We start from the raw sequence: 21,160 nt of genomic DNA on the forward strand, positions 1-21,160 counted from the left end.
TGATTAAAAATCTTAACAAAAACAAACAGTTCCAAATGACTTTCCTAACATTTTTCTTGGGCTTCATTTTAGCATTCTTGGCAAGCTTGCTTAGGATGAAATTCAAGGGACTGGCAGAAAATATGTTAAAGATATTTTACACAACCTTGAGTCAAAAGGAAATATAACATTCTTTTAAAATCACCCCCTTGAAAAAGGAATATTCCACCACTTACTGCCATCTAACCCAATAGATAATAATGAAATAATTCTGAAAGTTATGGTGGTTGGGAGATGGGGTGAGAAAAAGTGCAGAGATGAAGGAAAAATAACCCTTTATATGTATCTGCCCTCCCTAAGGAATTCTCTTATTCAAGAGCTGGCCAAACTGAATCTATTTCACATTCATCAAAGTAACTACCAGTAATGTCTCAGTAATCTTTATGGAGACTAGATGTGGTTATAGATACTGGTCACTACATATAAAAGAGGCTCCATTGTTTTATGACCACAACATTACCCATTTTTTTCCCTGCTCTACTTCTTAAAGGAGGTGACAATTTGGGTTAATTAAACAAAATAAAATTATACCATATCATTTTCTCCTAAGTAGATGGATGGAGTATTTTTATTTCCTCAGTATTATACTCATTTTAGTTTGAGTCTGACTAATAGATCTAACTGGCCAGCATTCGTTAAATTATATGGGCATTTCACAAATATAAAATGCCACAGAAAATTACTTTTTTTCTCTTCTGTTCCTTTTAGGACAAACACTACAAAATATATAGCTTTCTCTTCATTTCATGTGACCAAGATCTAACCACTTCCAAAGAATATATTCTAAATTGCATGTTAGTTGAACATAAGGATTCTAAATCACCAAGTGATAAAACTAATTAGGGGAGCACATGGGTGGCATTGCCAAAGGGAATATCTGACAGAAAATGAAGGACATCTTGTGTTTTGCGCTGGGTGGGGAAATGCATTATCCATATTTTTAAAACATCCCTCTTTGTGTTTTATTGTTTTGAATGTAAGTCATTCACAAAGCAAGGCACTCACAGTTATATTACCTAAGGCCACAGTAGGCTGTTATATATATTACATTCTGATCAAGATCTCTCTTCTCTGCTCCTCAAGTTTTAGTGAAATCTTGCAGGTGAAAATAATGTAGAGATTGTGTAGATATGAACAAATACAAAATAGAAGTTTTGTTAACAATGGAAATAAGGATATTCAGGCTGTCAACACAACTGATAAGAGTTTTGGACAGGCAAACAATAGTCTAGCCATGAAAAAAAAATATTACTTTGAATGCTTGTGATCCCTAATAAATAGTCATTGTATAAGGCATTATTTGCTTCCATCCCTCAGATTCTACTGTTACTTCAGAAATGGGAGTAATAGATTTATGTCCTTCAAAAGGAAATTTTCCTCCTAGCCATTGTTTGGTTGATGTCTGAATAGAATGAGAGAAATCAGAAGACATTTTTTCCTGACTGACCCTCTAGTTTGGTTTGTGACATCTTAAAGTTTACAATGGACTTTTTCAACTTGGGTAATAGAACTTCAATTTGATAAGTGTGGTGGGGGCCACACTGCTTCTTTATATGATTTTTGCCACAGAAGAAGGAAGCCACATATTGAAATCCTCACCCAAGTTGCTTCTCTAAATTTCAGCCAAAATTTATCTTATTTTTTTATTTAGCTTAGAAGCTTCCTTTGCTCATTTTCTGTTTATGATGTAGGTGCTTCTGCTCTGAAAAGCTATAGCTTGTTTTGACACATGTTATAAATTAACTTTAAATTGTAGTTAGCAGTTCACTTGCAGGAATAGAAAGTGAATACATTAAGGTAGAGTGACAAAATATTGCTTTATTCACCACTTGAGAATGTAATGTTGCTGGTTTGTGCTTGCATTATTTTATGTGCGTGTGTGTATGTATGGGGGTGTATATGTGTTTGTGGATATGTATGTGGATATGGGCATGTGTGTGTATGTGAATGTATATGTATGTGTGTGTTCTAAAATGCAGGATGTTTAAGAGATTCTGCTAGCACCTTCCTCTAAGGTCTCATTGCAATAGAGGTGACTCTAGGTTCTCAGAGTCAGAAGAATGCAGGTTAAGACAGCCTTTACCAGAAAAGCTTTATAAAGAATGGAAAGAATTGGAATAAATAGAACTGAGATCAGATACTAGTCTTGGACTTAGTAACTTTGAGACCCTGAGCAAGTCACTTTAACCTCTCTAGGCCTCAGTTTCCTCTTCTATAAAACCATGAGTTTGTAGTAGATCATTTCTAGTGGTCTATTCCAGCTCTAATCAATGATCTCATTATTTTTGAGAATACATGCCCAACAACTGGCTACATGCCTGTCTTCTAAAGACTAGTCTAATTAAGTCCAAAAAAGATTCATTATCACCAGAAAGAAAGCATTGGGTAATGAATTATTTTGGCCAAAGTTACTCATGAAAACATCTATTAAGCCATATTGGTTATTGAGTGTTGGTTGAAGGAATGCCCATAGCAATGAAATAACAGTTCAGTTGAAATGTTTTATGTTTCAGAGAACAGTACCAACTCCAAACCTTCTCAGTGTTAAGTAAAAGCTAGGCATGATTGTTTTGTTCAACTACAACAATTCAGTTGAAAGTCATCAAGCCTGGCAAGTGCCTATTATGTGCCTACCACACCATTAGCTGCTATGGAACAGATTGTCATCTTCTGAGAGAATAACTTAATAGGTGAACATCAGAATTGTTTTTTTAATCCCACTTTAAAGTGAATGTATGTCTATGTTGGAAGTGTGAAGTATATCTCATTTCATAGATTTCTATAGAATTTAATCATGAATTTTAAAGTACATTCAATTCCAAATGAAAAATGAAAGATTTCATAGAGGGAATGCAGATACCACAAGAGAACTCTGGTTAATATTTAATGTGAAGAACATTGGGAAAGGATATATATCAATTAGAGACTATTTAATTTTTCAGCAAATTCAGCAAAGCAGAATGGGAAAAGAAAAGGTTGGATAAAGCAATTGGGTAAGTCAGTTATTTTGTACAAAAGTTGTCAATTTATGGACCTGGAAACCAGGTATTTGTTTTTTGAGAACCTATTATGTATAAGGCACTCTACTGTGAACTGAAGAGGGTAAAAAGAAGTTCAAAATCAGGTCTTGATCCTTAGAAACTAAGAGAATTACAAAAGTCCATTTAAAGGTTTTGAAAACATTTTAGTAGTATATTATCCTTCTTCTATGCCTAGACAGAAATATATAGAAAGTTATAGATGTACATTAATTATTTTTTTTAAAAAACACTCTTTTTTGAATATGGAACTGTTAGATTGTTAATAAATCACACAGTGGTCTCCTTGAGATATTCATTTCAAGGGGTTGCCCAGCTATTAGACTTTGAATACAAGGACTTTGGAATGATCCTTAATTCTAAAGTTATTTCTGAAGTGAAAGTTTTTAGTTTTGTTTAAGACTGATATAATCATTGAACAATTGAGGGTCTCAAAACTAATTTTCTTTTAGTTTTAAAAAGACAGAGTCCACAGAGCAAAAACATGTCCTCAGCAGGCATGTTGGAACAAGGTCTGTTTATTAAATCTATAGTGCAAAAGGAAGAATCTGTATACCTGAGAAATGTTTTACTATATTGCTTTTAATGGAGGAAAAAAAAACACACTATCCTTTTCTGATGGGCTAAGGACAATATTTAAAGTAACATAATTATTATTTTGGTTTTTTTATAGGTACTCTTTTGCCATTGTGGGCATTAATATTACTGATTTGGCATATAACCTGTTGATAAGCGGAGCTCTGAAAACCCATTTCTACAATGTTGCACCTGAAGCCCCAACCTTGACTCACTTCCAGCAAACTTTCTGTAAGTTGATTATTTTAATGCTATTTATCAATGTTGTTGCTACTTTATTAAAGCTCTTAAATTTGTCAAGGACTAATCTTCAAATTGTGCACTAACCTAAAACTACAGAGGACTATGGACCAGGTTTAAGTAGCTCCTAATGGAACAGAGGCCTCTAACTAGGAACGTTAATTACCTCTAGTCTTCAATTTCTTTTCTTATTCTTAAACAAGATTTCTTAAGCTCTTTTTTTCTCTATCTTGAGCTCCCTTGGGAGTCTGGTGAAAACTCTGAACCCCTTCTCAGAATATTGTTTTTAAATGAATAGATTTCAAATACATACGATTGCAAGGAAAGTAATTACATTGAAATACAATTAAATATTTTAAAAACTTATTCCACAGACTCCAAGTTAAGAAGTTCTGTTCTAAAAGTATTTTTGAAAGATATTCTAGTTCCTGTTAGTCACTTATCCCTGCTTTTCTCAGTTTTCTCTTCTGTAAAATGACCTGAAATAGACAATGGCAAGGAGATATAAGAGTCAGATATGATAGGAAATGACTAAACAACAAATAAAAAAAAAACTCTAGTTTCTCTGTTTGTCTTGATTCTCATTCTTGGCAGAAAAATAGCTGACTTCCAAATCACAGAAAGCTTATGAGGGTCTGCCTTTCTGAGATTTAGTGACCTGCCTATATTTTCTGTTTTATCTGGACTAGAGATCTGTGTGATTACTATACTGCAGAATCTTAAAAGTTGGAAGGCATTTCAGCAACCTCTGATTTCAACCCCATATCTCAATAAGAATCTCTTTTACAAATCATCCCCAAGTGGTAATACAGATTTTGGCTTTAGATCTCTAGTGAGGAAGAACCTACTTACCTTTCTAAATAGCCCAATCTGATTTTAGACAGAGATAGGTTAATTTTACTGTTCTGCTGAAAGTTTGTCTCCTCATGATACCATACCACCAAAGAACCTTGATGATGTAAGAAAGACCTGACTTTAAAAGGTCAAGGTCATCCATTGTCTTGATCTTACTGGTCTCACATGGGACAGTGAGAATGGTGTCTTTGCACAACGCTCCCTTACTTTAATCAGTCTTATGTGCAAGGCATAACACCACTCTTCTAGTGTCATGGTCTTCTTTGATACCAAAAAATATCAACTAACTAACCTGTACCCAATGCTCTTAATTCTGTCTTAATTAATGTCTGCTCTTAAATGAATTGCTTACAACATAAACAAAACAAGAAATTCTTCTTTCATATTACATCCTTTCAAAAACTTGAAGACAGGTATCTTGTTCTCCAAAGGTTTTTCTATTGAGTTTCATTATGACACAATCTTAGGGACATTCACTATGCTGTTTGTCCTTCTCTGAGTGCTCTCCAGTTTATCAAGGTCCTTACTAAAATCATGGCAAGAGTTTAGAAACATTTTATATAATTTAATTACTATTTTAGTAAAATTAGTGCCTTTATTCAAAGGTTTTTCTCCCCTGCCCAGCTACTATATAATTTACTTCATTTTAATTTATATATTTCATAGATAGCTTTTACTCTGTCTCTTATAGATAAATACTCAATTATTATATGGCATAACCTTTTTATATGCACTTTACTTCTCTCCACTGCCCTCTGGTTCATCCCCAAATTTTTATTCTTTAGAGATTATGGTGCCCTTGATTCACAACTTCATAGAATTACCAGAAGAATATTGGTATTAAAAATTCTTCAGCTAATACTGGTCATCAGAAGATTATTGAACAAAATCATCACTCTTGTTGTGTTAAGGAACCTCATGTGACCATAATAGACACATGGGAGGTTCTTTTTTGGAGAAGAGCTTTTAAGGCTGTGTTTATGCTGTTGGGTCTAATTAAAAAAAAAACAACAACATAGTATGATGTTGCTGTTTTCCTCTTACAATCAGTCACTTGTATGTCTGGAAAGATGCATACTGTGGTCTATTGTACATCATTTCTGAAATTCAGTCTGTTCCCTTCTCATGTAGGTCAGTACTTATTTATGCACTCAGGTGTTTTGGTGGTTAGATAATAGTATCCTTTATGAATTTTTCCATTGATTTATTAACTTACCCTCTTTCTGATATATTGAAAATGTATCCCCTCAGTACCGTCAAAGTTGTGTCACCACCAATATGAAATACTTCTATCTTTATTTGGTGTGCTCCAGTTACTTTTTCCATTTCAACTTCCTTGATAACATTTCTACATGCTCATCTAGTACATGAGAAATTGAGATGTTAATGATCCAATGTGGTTGTTGTCAATAATAAAAACAAGTTTGTTAAAGTCATGCTTATAAATTGATTACATTGTTGTTATCAAACTTCATCTATAAATTTTTTTGATGTTTCAGCTTAGTTGGATCTCAAGCAATTTTTTTGCAAATTTGTTTTCCCTTTTTATACTCTTCATTTCCATGTCCATAATGTTTTTAAATGTTAACCAAATCATCTAAAATCCATTAACCTACTGCATTTCTTAATCTTTAAGTTTATTTTCTGTTTTTTTTTAATCTCTTTTGTGCCTACTTACTCAGTAAAGTACATGGTGCAGTTGATAAACAGTTGATTGTGCCTGGAATCAGAATGACCTGAATTTACATCTAGCCTAGCTATGTGACCTTGGGCAAATCATTAAAAAAAAAAAAAAAACCTTTGTTTGCCTCAGTTTCCTATAATGTAAAAAAGGGACAATAATTGTATCTACCTCCTAGGGTAATTGTGAGGGATAATGAATAAAGAACTTGGCTTATTACTAAGATGCATTATAAATGGCAGCTATTATTTTTATATCAATGTATATATTGGCTTAGTTCAGAGGGTCTTTTCTTTTCTTTTTGGCAAGGCAATGGGGTTAAGTGAGTTGCCCAGGGTCTCATAGCTAAGTATGTATTAGGTATCTGAGGCTGGATTTGAAGTCAGGTCCTCCTGACTCCAGGGACAGTGCTCTATCCACTGTGCCTCCTAGCTGCCTCCAGAGGGTCTTTTCTTTTTAGTATTTCTCTACCTCTTTATATTCAACAAATGTTGTTGCATGAGCTATAATTACTTCATAGTGACTTATTTAGGCTTTTCTTTTAGGTTTTTTCAAGGCTAATGGGGTTAAGTGGCTTTCCCAAGGTCACACAGCTAGGTAATTATTAAGTGTCTGAGGCCGGATTTGAACTCAGGTACTCCTGACTCCAGGACCGGTGCTCTATCCACTGCACCACCTAGTCGCCCCATGGGCTTTTCTTATACATTATAAGCATCCTGTAAAATGATGTATGGTACAATGGAAAGCATTCTGAGTCTGCAGTCATAAGACTTGAGTTCAGATGGTAACTCCCACATACTACCTTTGTCTACCAGTGTCTTACTGCTTATGTAACTTTGGGCAAGTCATTTAACCTCTGTGGGACTCCCTTTTCTTATCTGTAAAATGAATGGTTAGATTAGAAGGCCTCTGAGGCTCATTTCAGCCCTAGATCTATTATTGTGTATGACCCTGGACTAGTCATTTAAACTTTCTAAGTCTTCATTTCCTCATCTGTAAAATGGTAGTTTAAAACCTACATCTAATGTAGAGGGTAAAGAGAAATTCTATGAGAAATGTGGTAAGAATCTCTAAATTTTATTGATAAACTCATTGATACTCATTTACTTCAATCAAAGATGGGGATAGGGAAGGGCAGTGAAATATACATTAAAAACCACTTTTGAGGAATAAACGAGAGGGCAAGTTTGTGGATAATTCAGAAGCTTCATGCTTATATATCATAAATATTTTCTTCAAGAGTCAGGAGTCACTAGATATAATATGTCTCAAATATCACAAAAATTTAAAGATTATATTTTAATGAACAGGAAATAACTGGTTACCACTGTGGTACTCATTTCCAGTTGGTATACTAAAAAACTACCCATTTATTAGAGTAGAGATTAAAATCAATAACAAGTTAGAAGAAATAATATAAAAAGATCTAAGATATGGCATACAGGTGATGTGACTGTAATCTGGCCTGTTTAAATAAGATATTGACAATGAAAAATGGGAAATGGAAAATGAAACAGATATTGACACATTAAATGGATAAAAATAAATTGACAGAAAGATTAGACCAAAAAATCCAAAAATTACATCATTCAACTGACATTTTATCTCCTTGCCAAACACAGACATGTGGCAGCTAAGGGCAACACCAGTTTAGAATTTAAACTAATAAATTAAGACTATTTGCTTAAAGGGAAAAAAATGGTTTTAGAAAACTTGATTAGAGATTGAATTAAAGCAGCTCTTTATGAAAGCATTCAAGAATGAAATTAGAATAATGAACAAAATAATATTAGAAAGATCTATAAATATTTATCTAACAAATTGATTTCACCATCAATAACAGTGGGGTTGGCACAGCTGGACTCTAAACATCACAATCTATGAGAAGTTTTCACTAAGGGAAATAAATTTCCACGAAAGGAAGCAAAGTTGAAGTAAGCAGCTAGATGTCATTGGGAGAAAATAATAAAATTTTAAGGGATTTGAGAAAATGATTCATAAGATATCTGAAATGGAGCTGTAGAGTACAATACACTTGGGAAAATCATTGACTTCATTTTTACCTTAAAAGGGTAGCCAAGAGGATATCCTTAAGTATGAGCTACATACATACTTTCTATCACACTATAAGATCTTCATGGCAGTGATCTGTATACATATCAATAACATTTAATAAAAGTATGAGAAAAAGGATAAGTAGATGTTTGAAAATGACATTTACAATAGACCACATCTTTAAAGCTACAAAATATACTGAAAGGTGTAGAGAATAGAAGATCACATGGTATTTTTTTTGGCAACTTTTTAAAAATGTGTAGCATAAAATAGCCCCTTAAAAGGCTATCCTCCAAAAATGGACCTCTGAAGGGTGAAGGGTTAACTTGAGATCTTTCCTATTAGCTGTCATGGTCCAAGGAGAAGGAACTTCCTAAGCATGCTAAATCAAGGCACGATTGAGCAAGACATGTTCTGGGGCAGGGAGTACTGGGGAATATTCCTAGTAAACATGTTTTTGGATCCACACCTGGGAACTTGGCCCATCCTTAGGTGTTTACCACGTGACACCTGGAGAAAGTGATTGTACTCAGGATCTGAGGATGTTTTGGTCAAAACTCATGAATCATTGAGGTTGATCAAAAGCCCATTGGTCACTGAGTTTAGTCCTATAGACCCTTGAATTGTGCCACTTTTGTGTGAGTACTATAAAGGTCTTACTTGGGAAAGTGGGCTTTGGAAGTCCATCCCTTTGGAGAGGATGCTCTGCTGAGGGGACTTTCCCAATCAAGATGCTAAAGGCTGTATTGTGACATCTCAGGACTTCCCAGTCAGATTTCCAGGTTTATCAGAGCCTCCTCTGTTGGGTGACATTCCTTCTTTATCTCTACTTTATCTATGCTGATGTTTTATATATTTGCTTGTGTAATCTTGGGTTATAAGTATACCAATCATTAAAATTCTGATATAAAGACTTAAGAGGAAAAACTCATGTCATTGTGAGACAGACTGATTAAATTAAAAGTCTGTATAGCATATAACCCTTTCCGTCACAGTCTCTCCATGTATATGCCATAGATTCATACAAGATTCATACAATTTTCCTTGAAAAATTTCTCATCAGAAATTTTTGCTATTGTCATGGATAATATCTAGTTCAGAGTAAAAATAGAAGGATTCCCTGTCTGTGAGAAAGTCTTTTCAATACTTTTTTTTGTGGGAAATGTGCTAATTGCATTAAATTATAGAACACTGCAGAGCTTCCTAAATTGAAATTCATGATCTCTAAAGAATTTGATATATAGTAAAAACTAAGTGAATGAAGAGTGTATATTGTTGAGAATGTGATGTTCATATGGATAGAGAATCCATAGAAATGTTCTATCAGTACATATAGCTTGGGCAGGCACTGTGTAAAGATCCCCCAAGATTAAACATGAGGAGGAGAACGGACTGGATTGCTTTGAGAAAATGTCACAGTGTTTTTTAATGACTTTAGATTCTCATCTGAAATAAAGTCTCGTCTTTTTAATATCATTAGTATTCTGATAATGTGATGCAATAATAGACAACATAGTCTAGTGCAATGGTTTTTAATGTGTCTCCAAAGCCCTTTCAGGGAGTCCTTAAGGTCAATACCATTTTCATAATAATGCTAAGATGATACTTATCTACTAATGTCACCTTCTCTTTTCCAACTACATACCTATATGAGACCAGGATTTTTTTTTAATATACTTCAACCAGATCAATACTCTAACAACAGATTGAATGCAGAAGCAGATAAGAGAATACAACTATCTCCTATTAATCCAGACATCAAGGAGATTTGCAAAACTACAATAATAATGAAAATAGCTAACTAGCAGTATTTTAAGATATGCAAAGCACTGTAAATCTATAGTATATATATACACATTACATATATTTGTTATCTCAGTTGATCTCTATAACAACACTATAGAATAAGTGTTATTATTTCCCCATTTTACAGAAAAGGAAACTGAGGCTGAGAGAGAATAAGGGACTTGCTTGCCCAGAGTCAACAGAAAACAAGTATCTGAGGCTGAATTTGAACTCAAGTATTTCTGATTCTAAGTCCAACATTCTTACCCCCTCTGCCATATGCTATTTTTTTTTTTTGGTTTTGGTAAATTTCATTCTTTTTAACAAATATATTATGGAATGAGTTCATTGTTGTTTTAAATGAATTAAAAATACTTTAAAAATATTATTAGTTTACATTTCTAAGGTAATAAATATCAATAGATATAACACATATAAACAAAATTTCCTTGTGGTTCTCAATAATTTAAGAATGTAAAGAGGTCTTAAGACCAACAAGTTTGAGAACCACTGATATCAGTATGCTATGGCTCAATTGTGGAAGGGCATAGTCAAGTCATGTAGGATGAAAAGATATGGATGAATTGAGGTATGCACCTTTGGAGGAACTACCCACAGTCTTTGAAATCACAGATTCCTTTAAGAACTCAAAATATTTTTTAAATAAATATTTTTTTTTTAAATAAAAGGCCTTCAATATATTTAGTCAAGTTTTTCTAGAGGACTCACAGGGAACCCATGAATAAGACCTGTATAGCCTAGGTAGACATGTAGAAGGAGAGTACCCATCCTGATGAATTCATGGACCTCTCCTATGTCAGTCCAACTGATCCTATTCTTTGTTATATTCTCATCCATTACATTAATAAGTTCCATTCTATGAAAGATATATATTGTCATTGTGATGTTATCCTTCTTTTCCAGCCCACAAGATGGTTTTGATTTAGAAATTAATGAGGGAATTTTTTTTCCCATTTTCTTAACATTGTTTTCTCTCTTTCAGGTTATTTGATGCATGAATTTCATAAGTTTTGGATTGAAGAGGATCCCATGGATATAATGGAGTTCAATCGTGTGCGGGAAAAATTTCGCAAGAGGATTTTAAAACAGCTGCAGAATCTAGACATGGCATTATGCCCCCACTTTTCTGCCTCAGAAGGTTTAATCAATATGTAGTCAACTACTGTTATTCTACTGAAAATTACTGGAACACTGCCTCACTTATTGTGTTAGAGCTCTGCTTAAGTCACAACTTCCATACTGAATGAACATAGCAATTTTTTGCATGCTTTTTGGTGCAGTATTTTTATCTATTTTGGTTATTATATGTATCAGATCCCCAGATTCTATTTCTGGCAGATCTGTCATCAAATTTGTGCTCATATTGTGGCAATTTGCAGTGTTACATCTTGACATCCAGGTCTGAAGAGAGTTTTTTCTATTTTTTTAGATTATTTCCCCCACCCCCCCCATAACTCATCAACAAAAAAAATTGTATTTCTCTATAGCTGTGTTTTGTATATGTGAAATAACTAGATGAATCTTGTACTGTGAAAGCCTTTTAACTTATTGATATTTTTTTTTGACTGCTGCTATTGGCATTTCAAGCCAAGTCCATGCTTAGGCCTCATTCCAATGAAGTATATCACTTTAATGTAATGCAGGCAGACACATGATAAGCCAAACACTTCCCTGCAAGCTTAGTTGCGCTTCATGAAAATGTAATGATTACCAGATGCAAGCTTTTGTAGGGGCTCGTCCTTCAAAAGAAGGCAGAATTCCATTGTGATGTCTCCTAGTCATGAGCCATGTCGTAGATATCTAAATATTAAATTATCTTACTCCCATTACTTCATCTGCTGAGAGGCCTAAATCCATCTGTGATGCCTGAACTCTAACAAAAGACGTATCCCTTCCAAAGGATTTTTCCTCTGCCTGACTCCTGTTGACACTTAGGTTTAGTCTACAGCCTGGTTCTAATCCAAACACCTGTGTTTGAGAAACAGTGCTGAAGAGACAGCTCACTATGCGTGGTGGAAGGGAGTGCACACTCATACTGTGCGTGGCAAAGGAGAAACCCCAAAGAGTCCTCTCTGCAGTTTTTTTTTTAATTAAAAGCTTAATCCTTTATCATGGGATGTTACTTAAAAGGGGGAGTAAACAGATTCCCAAACTGGTAAGGATTAAAAGGAAGAAAAAAGTAAAATCATTAGGGGAAAAAAAAAAACTTTTCCCCTATTTAGTTTGGAATGATGACTGTGTAGTCTGTCAACTGGTGTTTTACCATGGCATTTCATACCCATGGTATTTTATACCTTCTATCAATTTTAGTATTATTAGAAGTTTGTGTAATCACTGGCATATGAAGATGACTTTTGAATTACTGACCAAGTAATTGTCAGTTATATAAATAAATTACATGTCATTCTAAAAGACAACTTAGTGGAATTGTTTTGTGTTCATTTGTTCTCACAAGATCTCTGGATAGACATGTGGGCAAGTGGGTGTGGGTTTAAAAGAAGAAAATTTGAAGCTGATTATATATCAAATAGTAATTTTCAAAAGTGAAATGTCTTTGTTTCAGAGAGAGTTCTTTGTTCCAACTACCACCCGGGCTTGGTGATGTTTTAATGAAGGATTGGAATTCAGTCTGTTTTTCTTAGTACCTGCTCAGATTATCTCACATGGGAGAGAGCATGAATACCTAGCTACTTTACCTTTTCCAGGTCTCTTACATCCTTTTCTTATTATCATTAAAAAGTCAGGTGGCTTTATTTTTCATCCCATCTAGTATTGCCCTATGATCTTCTAAGACTGGGCAAGGGAAGGAGGCAGTAATGTGCACTGATACCTGAGTAGCCATGGAAGTAATTGGGAAAGCTGGTGCACATTGCAAACGATCCATCCTGGGAGTTCATTTCCTCAGTATCTCTAGTTCCCATAAACTCCCTGTGAGAAATAAGGTATCACTTCATTCACATATTCAACTCTTGACAGTCACATGTGTTTGTTGTCCTTTCCAATTTCTTGCTGGCCTGTTTCAGTGTGAAATGGTTCTTATCTTGTTTGTCACTTTAACGAGTTCTTGTCTTTCTCTGTTCTGATTTCTGTAGCTGATGAGATGAAAGATTCTAGCTTATTCCCATTTTTTCCTCTGATTCTTTGAATGGGGTCTTTCTATTGTTCTCTAACAGGGCTGTGCATATTTTGAAATGAATGGAGACCCTGACTCTGATATATAATTATGATGATTAGAATTCATTCACACCTCTTTGGAGAATGTGCATTTTCACCTGTAATGATGGGGGAGGGGAAGGAAGGGAAGGAAGGGGGAGAATGTAAAAGGTGAAAAGCATTGAAAATGTGTAACTTTGTTCTTTCCAAGTCTCCTGAAAGGGTTGTTCTGATTCCATGGTCACATTCTCTAAGTGGAGGAATCCACTTAAAATTTTTATTATGGGTCAAAAAAAAAGAGGAGAGTTTTGCCCAAATACCCTAGGCTATATTATAAACACATTCCATTTCCTTCTGTGGAAGATGAATGCATTTGTTCTTATACTAAAGTTCTCCTTGTACCACAGGTCTCCATATGTGCAGAGAGACAAATATAAGTAGAGATTTGAGGCACTGCCTCCAACACAGGCACTATTGATCATTTTATTCATCTGGACCCATGGTTGTTGAACATTATGACAGTGTAGAATCATCAAATATCAAAATAAGTAACATATGCTTAGCAAATAACCTATCAGTAGTTTTTGCTTGCTTATTTATTTGTTTGTTTGGGGGAGGGTGTTGAGATTGGGTCTTTCTGTCCCACCCAGTTAACCCATTTCAGTGTTTGACCCAGTTACTGATCTGACCATACTGCTTCACCTCCTTCCTAGGCAGCCTAGTGGCCTCATTGTTATCTGGGATTTAAAATTTTAGTGTCAAATTTAGTACTGACATCAAATCAGCTTTAGATCTGCAATTCAGAACTTCTGGATAAAAGTGATTCACCAGACTTGATTTCCTCATTAGCAGGGTTGGCATATACCACCACACCTCTAACTCGGTAATCATTCATCACATTTGGTTTCTTGGTGACTAACTTTGCAGCCTATCATTTCACTTGTTCTTGAGTTGTGCCACTGGAGATAAGCAAGTAAAATCCTTCTCAATGAAGCTTCCCAGTAAGTTCATTCAGGTCAAATAAAATCCTTCTACTCCTTTACTCCCGCAAGGGAACAGGTAGGCTTCTTGATTTGGCAATTTTTTTTTTAGGATTTTGCAAGGCAAATGGGGTTAAAAGGCTTGCCCAAGGCCACGCAGCTGGGCAATTATTAAGTGTCTGAGGTCGGATTTGAACTCAGGTACTACTGACTCCAGGGCCAGTGCTCTATTCACTGCGCCACCTATCATTGATATGGCAATTTTCTCAGGCATCAGGTTAGGTTGAATGCTGGCCTACCCATACTATGTACAGAAAACAGAGTGTCTTCATTTCTATGAAGGATGCTTTTCATTTCCTAACCCCAATAGGATTGGGTGAGAGGGAGGGTCCTACAGGAGCTCAAGAATTGCCTTAATGTCTAGGAAAGGTAAGCACCTCAGTTTATAAAAACCATCAACAAGTCAGCTTAGCTGGCATAGGAAATCTTAAGTGCATCTTGGACTTCTCAGGAATTGTCTTTTATATGCTACTTTAATTTACACACACACACACACACACAAACACACAAACAGAAAATCAACATGTAATATTGCTAGGGCTAGAGGGAGCTGAGAAGAGTTTACTTCAGATTGTCCTCAGTTTTCTTTCCTGTACAGTACAAGCCCTGAGGCAAAGAACTTACAAAATAACTGTTGCATTTCAGACCCAGTCGTATAGATACTATGATATTTCAATTGGCCATGTGTTGGGTTTCTGTGGTATCCCTAATTGCCTCTGCACCTGCTGGTCAGTCCATTTCTTCTGTGAAAGTCCTATTGCAATAGCTTCCTAACTAACCTTCTTCCCACTTTCCAACATCTCCTTCACATATTTGCCAAAATGATCTTACACTAATTTTCCTGCAGTGAGATAATGCAGTGAATAGAGCACCAGAAAGACCTGTGTTTAAATCTAGCCTGAAAAATTAATTGTGTGGTCCTGAACAAGTAACTTAACCTCTGTTAAGGTTTCCTAGTGTATTTAATCTGTGGTGTCTCTCAGCTCCAGACATAGAAACTACTACCAGCAGTTGCTGAGATAACTTGTTATCTCAACTGTAGAAGTGAGATTAATAATAGCCCCTATCTCCCAGATAGGGAAAAGAAAGAATAAAATGAGATTATATTTATAATGTGCTTAACATGTTACATCGTGGATATTATATTGTATCAATAAATTCTTGTTTCCTTCCTGTCTGCCTAATGTACAGGTCTAACTATATCAGTTCATTGCTCAAATACCTTCAATAGTTCCCTGCTATATAGAATAAAATACATACCTCTAAGCTTTACATCCAAGGTCCTCCACAATATGATTCCCACCTAACTTTCTAGCCTCATTCTGGGCTTTTCCCCTTTATACATGACATTGTAGGAAAATGAGTCTTCAAGCTCTTGCTCAATCTTGTTCTGTCCCTTCCCATCTTTGATGCATTCCTATAGAGAGTATCTCTTGTAATAGAATGTCCTTCCAGTTCAGTTGAAATTCTTACCTTTCTACAAATCCCAATTCAGGTGACATCTCCTCCATGTAGCCTTCCCAGTCATGCCAGTGTGACATTTATGACAAAGAATTCTATGGATATCATTTTATTTAAATTTTGGATGAACCCAGTAAGGAAAGTAGTATTAGTTATTATCCCCATTTATAGATGAGAAAATTCAGACTGAGAGAAGGGAAGTGTTTTTCCCATGATCATAGCTCTAATGAGTATCAGAGGTAGAACTGGAACTCAGCACTTCCTAACTCCAAATTTATTGCACCATAATGTTTCCCAAATTTCTTTGGATCATTTGTCCTGAGCTCTCATTTTCTCCTATCATCTACCTTGTATCAGAGTATATGCTGCATCTACCCCCATTGAGCTATAAGCTTCTTGAAATATTGGGCTGCATCCTTTTTTATCTCTGTGTAAGCATGATGGCTTCTACCCCCCACCCCAATCAAAGAAAATGCAGAAGGCCTAGACTTCTTCAGTGATCAATAAAAAATATAAATTAGATGCAAACAATCCCTTATCAGTTTGAGAGGAATGAGATACTTTTGTCATTGCATATAGAGAGATGATATAACATGAGAAATTTCTTATGATTGCTTAGGGAAAAAAAATCAGACATATCCCCAGCCCTATTTTTAACAGAACCATACAGTTCATTAGCAAACAGTCCAACACCAGATTAGTCTAGTGGTAGAATAGTCTAGCCTCCTGAGGGGGGAAGAAGGTGATTCTTTGCAGCCATCATAGCTCCCATTATTATTGGGAGTTGGTAGTGGTGTTTCCAGAGCAAGAGTGACTGGTATAGGGGACAGTTAGGTGGTGCAGTGGATAGAGCACCGGCCCTGGAGTCAGGAGTACCTGGGTTCAAATCCGGTCTCAGACACTTAATAATTACCTAGTTGTGTGGCCTCGGGCAAGCCACTTAATCCCATTGCCTTGCAAAAAAAAAAACTAAAAGAAAAAAGAGTGACTGGTATTAGTTTCTATATCTGGAACTGAGAGACACCACAGAAGGATTAAAAACACTAAGAAAGGCAGCTGCAGAATTCTACAAGAGCTCCAACACTCAGAGCTCAGCAGAGAACTAAACTTAAAGGAAACTTGAAGGGAGAAATGAAGGGAGAAAAAGATGCCCAGTTGCCAGGCGCTATGAGTTTACCCTTTGGCCAGATGTGCTTTCTAAGTCTGGACCCACTCTTCCCTGGAAATTTGATATGTAAGGGGAGAGTGTATTCTTGGTTTGGGAGGATGATTATGTAATAAATGGCAGCTTGTTATGCCTGCCTAGTAAATACCCTTTTGTAGCCGCTGGTTACTTGAGTTCAGTTCTGCCTATGAGGAATCAATAAGCAAAAGTGGAAATAAAACAAAAATTTATTTAAATGATTACAAGACATAGGAAGAGCTAAGGAGAGAGAGACAGAGAGACTGGTGGCCCTGAGCTCTAGTCCAACCCAGGTTTTTATGTTTTGCCTCTCATCCAGAGGGCAAAAGGTGAACTCCCTTCCCCTATACTGGACCTGGAATTAAGTAGAGGGTAAAGCCTAAGGAGATCAGGATACAAATTTTACATTAAACAACGAATCAATGGTAATGGTGATCACCCAATTTGAGATTACAAATTGTTTGTTACAATCATAATTCTCCACTTCTAGTCAATTTACCCAATTTCTATATTCACAATTCTCTTCATCTTTCCCCTGTATCACTTTAGATAACTCTAGATAAAAAATCAATTAGAGCATATTGGATGGTGGTTCATGAATAATGATAGCCCCTAACTTCTTAAAGCTACTTCTAGAAAACTCAGGAACAAAGTAGTGCATCATCCTCTGGGAAACTTGTCCCACTAAAAAGAGTATAGGTTGGGGAAAATTAGACACTGGAACTGTTCTAAATTTTTATCCTTAGCAGCATTCACTCAATAAGTGTGAATAAATTGAATTCCTTTTTTTTTTCAGGAAGGTTTAGACTAGATTAACTTCCCTCTCACTATAGACAAAATGGCAGCAAGGTAAGATGTTCTCACAACAAAACTGACTGAATTGACTTATATTGAAAAAGGTACCCCCAGAAGTCTTTCAAATGAAATTGAGATTCATAATCTTGGAGATTAATGTGGTCATTGAGTAGATATATGCTGATGAATCTGACAAGGCACAGAAGAGTAACATTAATAGATCACTGAAGTAGCTATGATGACCCATTTGTCTATTCACAGAAAATGGAAGATTTTTTTTTTCTACGTGAAACAAAGAAAACAACATTTGAGCCCAGAATATGAAATTGTTAACCATGACCAATGTAATTGTCCTTTAAATACATAGAAAAGTGACATATAATATGCATAATTCTCTGTGCTTAGATAATTTTGAGGATTAAAAAAATTGGGAGAAGAGAGCTACCTTAAAGTTTTCAATCTATGATGTTATGATCCTTCCCTGCTCAAAAGTCCAGGTGAAAATGAGAATTTTAATAAAAGACAGGAAGGAAACTTATTCCTCATGTAGATTAGTGAGTTGAATGGACTTAAAATCAGGTCAAGAGAGGAAAAAACATGGAGAATTTAATTATACTCTCAGTATTCCCACAAACACAGAACTTGAAAATTTTTTAATTTCATATCTACATTTTAATTCCCCTTTCTTCATTTGTCAAGTTCAAAGCTGGCAACAAGGAAACCAATAATTCAAAATTTAAAAAAAGCTAAGGGTTGTATCCTTCACTGAGGTGGGTGTTACTGCTCTCACTACAGGTTACAATCCACAGTTCCTTCTTCAAGCCTAACCAAAACAATAAAATCAGATTTCAAAGAATTCTTCACCTTCTTTCTCTATCATTGTGTGGGTTCCACAAGGGATGAGAGCTGAAAGCTGAGTAGTGTGAACAATGTCTAGTGCCTTTATGAAAATGTACTTTATTTAGCTCTCTCTGCACCTCTGAGAACAAGGTGGGTGGAAAGGTCATTGTTCATTTAAAGAAATTCTGGTAGTTAAATCAATTTACAATTGAATAGGTACACCTGGTTTTGTAGTCCCTAAATTTCATCAGTTAAGTCCAACCCAAAGCCTAAACCCCTAGGCTTTGATAAGACCTATCACCATGTTTAGCAAAACTGATAAACCCAAGGAAAGGTCATTTCTGAAATTAATGGAATTATTGATAATTATCCTTCTCCTCAGTGGTGTGACTCAAAACACAGTGCATTTACCCAAAATACAGCTGGGAATTCTCTGATGGAAAAGTACTAAAAAGCCCCTCTACTGAAAATCTCATTTTTCAGACCATACCAAGGAAATAAAAATGAATAATTAAGATGTTTTCTCAACTTTGTGGGTTCCTCTTTGATGAAAGATTATTGCAGGTCTGTGAATATTGCTCTGTTTGGCTTTTATTTTAAGCATAATATTTCAAGGCAGATAACTTCATTCAAAAACTTAAAACCATGATTGAGAATCTCCTCAGGACTCAAATTTTACTTCCAGCATCCATTCATGAAGTATTTCCTGTGACAACCACAGCCCAGAAGTTTGAAGTAGTGAGTCATTCTCTAGGAACATGGCCCACTAATGAGAGAGCCCTGAATTCATGGATAACTTTCACAATGCGACAGATATGAAATCTGATATTCCCAAATAAGAGTTCTAGATAACAGAACCATAAAACATGCTAAATACTTGAGAACAGGGACTATGTTTGTTTGGTTTTTTTGCATCCCCAACACTTAATACAGTGCTTGGAACCTAGCAGGCATTTGATAAATATGTATTAACTGAATAAATTTATTAGATAAAATTTGGGGTATGCAGTAGATGATGATCATGTTTATTCTTCATTCTTAAGATCATGACATCAGGGACAAGCAAGTAAATTGGATTTGGAGCCATCTGGGTCCAGGGGACAGATATGGATGAGGATGACTAGAGATGGCCCTGGATATGGGGTAGTTATAGTTAAGTGACTTTACCAAGGTCACACAGCTAATCAGTGTCAAGAGTCTGAGGCCAAATTTGAACTCAGGTCCTCCTGACTTCAGGGCTGGTGCTCTATTCACATGTATATCAGGAGCATAAGTTTCTATGATTCTCAAGAAAAAAGAATGTATACAGGCACACTTAAATTTAATCTGCATCATTCATCACTTGCTTAAGTTTAGCTAATTAAGAAAATAATAAATTAAACTGATTTATAGCCAGTTCATGCCTATATAGGAATCAAATTTAGGCCACACTTAAATAGGAATCAAAAATGAACTTTCCCCTCTGGGGTCAGGAGTTGGGCTCCTAAGTAGAAAACTCTAAGCACCACCTGTTTCTCCATTTTTTGTTGCTAATGTTTGTTCTTATTCTCAAAGAGAACAGTGACATGAGAAAGATGATGTCTTGACTTGCAAGTGAACTGGATTTAAATGAGGGAGGGTTGTGCAAAGTCATCAGCCTCACTTTCTCTTCCAGAGTCAGTTCAGTGACCAGGACATAGGTAAGGACTACTGGTGAAGGCCTCAGATACAATGGAAAACTTTGACTTTTTTAAAATGAGATCTTTCCCAGATCTCAGTTTGTTTGAGGTCATGACTTCTAATAAATTTGAACAATGATAATATCTCATATTTGTATAGTTTTTTTATGTTTCTGATAATTGCATTGTACAAATTATCTCAGTTGAAATTTTCATAATAATGCTTTAAAGTGGATAGTACAGGAATTATTAGACCCTTTTCAAAGATGAGGAAGGGAAAATGGGAAGCAAGTGGCAGACTAAGGTCTTGAGTACATATCTCTTAAATCAAAATTTATGACCCCACACCCTCTCCTAAAAATTACCCCTCTCCTTGAAGAATATTCAACACAAATTGGCATGGTTGAGCTTAGTTACAGAAACTAAGGTGATAGGATTTCCTGTATCTTTCTGATCCCATTGAGAAGAGCTTTTATCTCATTTTTTTCATGGCAAACTATATATTGAGTTATACCTTTAATTATTCTAATATATATATATGGTTACAGTCTCATCTCTTCTATGACTTTTTCAACGTTAATCAAGAAAAGGACACCATTCCACTATGAACCCCTACCCAAAATGTGCAATGTGTTAAAAATGGTTGGCATTCAATAAATATTGAGGAATTAATTTTTTTTTTCATTTTGACAACTTTGAGTAAAGCCTCAGAACTGAACTTCTGTGATCATCCTCATAGA

At 35.4% G+C, this 21,160-nt stretch overlaps 1 protein-coding gene and 1 long non-coding RNA gene across 5 annotated transcripts in view; one reads left to right on the top strand and one right to left on the bottom strand.

Annotated features, from left to right (window-relative positions):
* The window catches only part of LOC141508209 (uncharacterized), a 68,395-nt gene extending 63,179 nt beyond the window's left edge, over positions 1-5,216 (bottom strand). The window contains exon 1 of the long non-coding RNA XR_012474362.1: positions 4,746-5,216. This is a non-coding gene — a long non-coding RNA (uncharacterized LOC141508209). The remainder of the gene's footprint in view (positions 1-4,745) is intronic.
* ELMOD1 (ELMO domain containing 1) overlaps positions 1-12,634 on the top strand; it is a 72,235-nt gene extending 59,601 nt beyond the window's left edge. For all 4 annotated transcript variants that reach the window (XM_074216608.1, XM_074216609.1, XM_074216606.1 and 1 more), the window contains 3 exons: positions 2,982-3,032; positions 3,751-3,884; positions 11,273-12,634. In XM_074216608.1, coding sequence (XP_074072709.1) covers positions 2,982-3,032; positions 3,751-3,884; positions 11,273-11,445 — 358 coding nt within the window. In that variant the 3' untranslated portion in view covers positions 11,446-12,634. The remainder of the gene's footprint in view (positions 1-2,981; positions 3,033-3,750; positions 3,885-11,272) is intronic.
* The last annotated feature ends 8,526 nt before the right edge of the window (positions 12,635-21,160 follow it).

The sequence above is a fragment of the Macrotis lagotis genome, chromosome 1 (genome assembly GCF_037893015.1).
Source record: "Macrotis lagotis isolate mMagLag1 chromosome 1, bilby.v1.9.chrom.fasta, whole genome shotgun sequence".
In the NCBI taxonomy this organism is placed as follows: Eukaryota; Metazoa; Chordata; class Mammalia; order Peramelemorphia; family Peramelidae; genus Macrotis; species Macrotis lagotis.